At 55.3% G+C, this 4,320-nt stretch overlaps 2 protein-coding genes across 2 annotated transcripts in view; one reads left to right on the top strand and one right to left on the bottom strand.

Annotated features, from left to right (window-relative positions):
* Positions 1-1,281, top strand: part of SERPIND1 (serpin family D member 1) — a 12,079-nt gene extending 10,798 nt beyond the window's left edge. Inside the window, exon 5 of the mRNA XM_006140194.3 lies at positions 521-1,281. Coding sequence (XP_006140256.1) covers positions 521-712 — 192 coding nt within the window. The 3' untranslated portion in view covers positions 713-1,281. The remainder of the gene's footprint in view (positions 1-520) is intronic.
* PI4KA (phosphatidylinositol 4-kinase alpha) overlaps positions 1-4,320 on the bottom strand; it is a 140,023-nt gene that overhangs the window by 93,259 nt on the left and 42,444 nt on the right. The gene's annotated exons all lie outside the window — the stretch shown is intronic.

Here is a 4,320-nt window from a genome sequence, read left to right as displayed (position 1 = left end):
GTCTGGCACAGCCTCGGAGCAGCCCTGGTCCTGCTTACACCAGAGCGAAGGGATATGTGGGGTCTAGTGTGTGAAGCAGTCACGCCAGCCAGAGAGTGACAGATCATTACACACGTACATGTCACTTAGCAAACCGGGAACAGGCACTCGGCCACAGACTAGAGCTCCCAGTCCATAGGATGTAGCAGGTCCAGCTGCCACCCTCGTGAGCATGCACCCCAAGTGCGAGGAAGGGGTGGGGGCTGGAGCAGCAGCCTTGGCCCCTGGGGCTGTGGGCACGGCTGAGTGGATGTGGCTCTGGACTTGCAAGGAAAGCATTTTGTTCTAGACACGGCCCCAGGCACAGCTCCCACACCTGACAGACGAGGAAAGGTCTGCTCGGGGGTGATTCTGACCAGCTGGGCGTGTGCCCTGCACGGGGTCCGTGGGCGTTTCCCTGAATGAGGGGAGGCTGCGCTAGGGACGCGATCCCGTGCGCCGCTTCCAGAGCCTGACAGCTCTCCTTTGTGGTTCGAAACAGTTCAAGCACCAAGGCACCATCACGGTGAACGAGGAGGGCACCCAAGCCGCGGCCGTGACCACGGTGGGGTTCATGCCGCTGACCACGCAGGTCCGTTTCTCAGTCGACCGCCCCTTCCTGATCCTCGTCTACGAGCACCGCACCAGCTGCCTGCTCTTCATGGGGAGAGTAGCCAACCCGCTCCGGTCGTAGGGGTGGAGCCTGGGCGTCTGCAGTGTCCCGGGCACCCTGTCATTCTGGGCCCGCTCCGACGAGGGCAGAGACGTTGGACATCGTGACTTCCATGGTTTATGCGAGCAACCTGAACCTCAGACTCACTGAGAGAAGGAACGGACAACCGAGAAGCTGGCCGGGATGGGTTCGGGGTGGGACGGGCACAGAAGCCACTAACCGCAGCAGGTCAGCGACGACCGGCATGGTCTCAGCAGTCGATGCACCTGGTCCTGCCTCCCCCACAGCAAGCCTGGGCCATGCGTCGTGTCCCCTGGCAGCACCCCTCCTTACACAGGAGGGAGTCACGTGACTCGTCTTCACTTCCCCTGAGGGGGCCGCACGACTAGCACTATGTCCGATGCCCAGGGGAAAAGCAACCTTGATGCACACGAGGGGTGCTCTGAGTGGTAGGGCTTAATTCTTCCATGCCCAACCTTCCAAAGATATATGTCACCTGTCCTTCCTATTGTGACCCCCCCGCTACTCAGGGGATAGTGTGTACACACGACTGTCTTCTACCCAGAGATAAATAAATATAGTCACTTTTACTGCGTGTCTGTTATAATCCTATTTTTTTGTTTGAGAGATTTTTTGCTATAGGTTGTGTGTGCTCACCAGAGAGACAGAGACAGAGAGATAGAAAGTAAGAACTCACTCCCCAGGGGACCAGCAGTTAGCGTAATGGCTATGTCGCTGGACTCCCATATAGTTGACTACAGTTCGAGTCCCGGACCCGGTGGCTTAAACTCACGCCGGGTACATGTGCGTGCGTGCCCAGGATCCCCAGAGGAGAATGGAAGAGAAGGGATTGTGGCGTGGCCATCCTCTCTGGGAGTGATTTCTCACTTTTGGTCTCTCTGAATCTCTCTCTCTCTCTCTGGTGAGCTCACGCACCCTATAGCAAAAACCTCTCAATAAAATAAAATAAAATAAAATAAAATAAAATAAAATAAAATAAGGACTCACCCCCCAGGTGGGATGGCCATGCCACAATCCCTTCTCCATTCTCCTCTCAGGATCTTGGGCATGCATGCACACACACTCAACGTGAGTTTTAAGCAGCTGAGTCCAGGACTTGAACTGTGGCTGACTACGTGAGAGTCCAAAGACATAACCATTATGCCACTAGCTGGCCCCTAATCCTATTTTTTAAAATTATTTTTGCTACAGGGCCCATGTGCTCACCAGAGAGACAAAATCCCCATCCCCTGGGGGGGATGACCACGCCACAATCCCTTCTCCTCTATTCTCCCCCCGGGACTTTGGGCACGCATGCATGCACATGCACTCAGTGTGAGTTTCAAGCTGCTGGGTCCGGGAGTCGAACTGTGGTCAGTCATGCGAGAGTCCACCAATGTAACCATTACGTCACTTGCTGGTCCCATTATCTTATTTTTTGAGACTCAAATAACTAACAGAAGCCAGATTCCAAAGAGGTGAACCCTCAGGAATGATGAGGTCGACAGGAAGCCAGCTGAGCTCCACCCAGTGTGACCCACGTGCCACGGCCGGGCACATTCTTAGGACCAGGACGCGGCGTGTGTGGCTGAGTCCTAAGTCGGTCTGCAGGGAATTCCTGAAACCCCGTGCTCTAAGCGCACACTAGCCCTGAGGTGCTCCGGGAGCGGGTCTGCCTTGACAAGCAAGAGAGACCTGAGAAACAGGTTTCTGGACCCTTCACCACTGGGGTGAGACAACCAGGACCCAGACGCAAGAGCGCTGGTGCTTCTCCAGAAATGGGGGACGGTCACAGCGGCCCGGTCACCAGCTGGGGGTGTGCAGCCTGTCTAACTAACCCCGAGGCCCTGCAGGGAGGCTGTATCTTCCCCACCTTGCGGGTGAGAAAGACAAAGGTTAGAAGGTCCTGAGACCTGCCCGAGATGCCACTGCAGGGAGCTGGCAGCGTGGCCCAGGGAGGTCCCCCAGAAGGCTCCTGACCCAGTGAGGCAGTTCCAGGAACGGGAGCGACAAAAGGAGCCCGAGCGCAGCTGATGCGGCCCACGTGTGAGCATGGCCACTGCACGCCTGTGCCCGGGCACCTCGCTCAGTCTCTCACCGACCCGGGGAGAGCCGCACTGCTACGGCTTCCACCTCCCAGTGGAGAAGCACGAGGCCCACAGACGGGAGGTGACATGCGCCACGCCGGGGGGTAAACCGGGAAGGTGGGCTCTTCCCTCTCTGCTGGCTCCCTAATTCCTGTGCCTGGACCCTCGCATTCGGAACACGACGGAGAACTGGCAGTACAGGAGGCCGACCCTCCCTGTCATGCCCTCATGGCATCTCGATGACACCTGATGTGGCCGGTGACCCACGCCATCCGTTCTTCCAACGTGGTCCTACTCTGTTCTCTTCCAGGGCTTGTCCTGCCTCTCATCTTGTTAGTTTATCTTGTTCTTTGCTTTTTTTCCCCTTTAATTTGCCAGAGGGAATATGTACTTGCCAGAGAGAAAGAGAGAGGGAAAGCAAGAAAACACCCCATGGGGGATGGCCACACTGCAATCCCTTCTTCTCCATTCGGGACTTCGGGTACGCACCCACACGTGCTATCTTAGAGGTTTCTAACTAGGGGGCCCTAGATGTGTTTTTGCAAGCCACTGGGTTTGGGGCTCAAACCATGCATTTGGCCATGTGAGACCCAGCTGCCTTCACCACACCACTGGCTAGCCAACTCTTCCCATTTCTCTCCTTTTTTATAGAATTATTTAATTTTGTTTATTATTACTATTATTTTCTCAACAGAGAGAGAGAAAGAAAGAGGGAAACGGAGAAAGTAAGCCTCCAGGTCTAGGCCTCGAACCACAACCAGTCATGTGGGAGTCCAATGCCTTAACCACCACCATGCCACCTGCCAGCCCCTGACTTCTCCCATTTCTAAATGTAGTTGTCTCAAAAAACTGCCTTTCACCCTGTGCTGTGCCTGTCCCCACCCTCCAAAGGCAGTGGTCTCAGTTCCAATCCCCCTGCCCTGCCTCTGCGACAGCCAGTCCCCAGCTCTGGGCTCACATCCACCTGGAATCCCCCAGATCCATGCTCACAAAACCTAGCCCACCCGTACTCAAGGTGCTGGGTACTAACTCACGGCACAGACTTAGCCGGGCTGCCTGGCTTCACATCTCAGCTCCAAGCAGTTGTGGGACTCAGGCTGGTCTCCCTCAGTGCTCTGGTCTGTAAATGGGGGACAACAGCGGCCCCTACCTCGCAGGGCTGCCATGAACCTGAGAGCAGTTACTGCCTGGGAGGTGATTAGATCAGGGCTCGGTGCTTAGCGAGAGGCAGATAAGAGTTTCTAGTCAAACTATCTTTTCTTAACGTTTACCTATTTATTTCTTTCATGAACAAAAAAGCCAGAGAGATAGCACCTGCAGTAAGGTCTGAAAGCCACGACCCAGTCCCAGATCTTGGGCCCGTGTGTGCCTAACACGTATGTGCTCAGGGAGGTCTACAGATGTACCTGGAACTTCCCCGTAAGGGTTGGCCTTGCGGAGTTATCACATACTACCCCTGCACCACTGTCTGGACCCTCTTGCTATTATCTTTCTTTTTTTGGAAAGGTTTTTGCTATAGGGCGTGTGCGCTCGCCAGACAGA

This window comes from Tupaia chinensis, unplaced genomic scaffold (assembly GCF_000334495.1).
Source record: "Tupaia chinensis unplaced genomic scaffold, TupChi_1.0 Scaffold000024_1, whole genome shotgun sequence".
Classification (NCBI taxonomy): Eukaryota; Metazoa; Chordata; class Mammalia; order Scandentia; family Tupaiidae; genus Tupaia; species Tupaia belangeri.
Note: the sequence above shows the minus strand (reverse complement) of the source record. Positions and strands in the feature narration are given on the sequence as shown.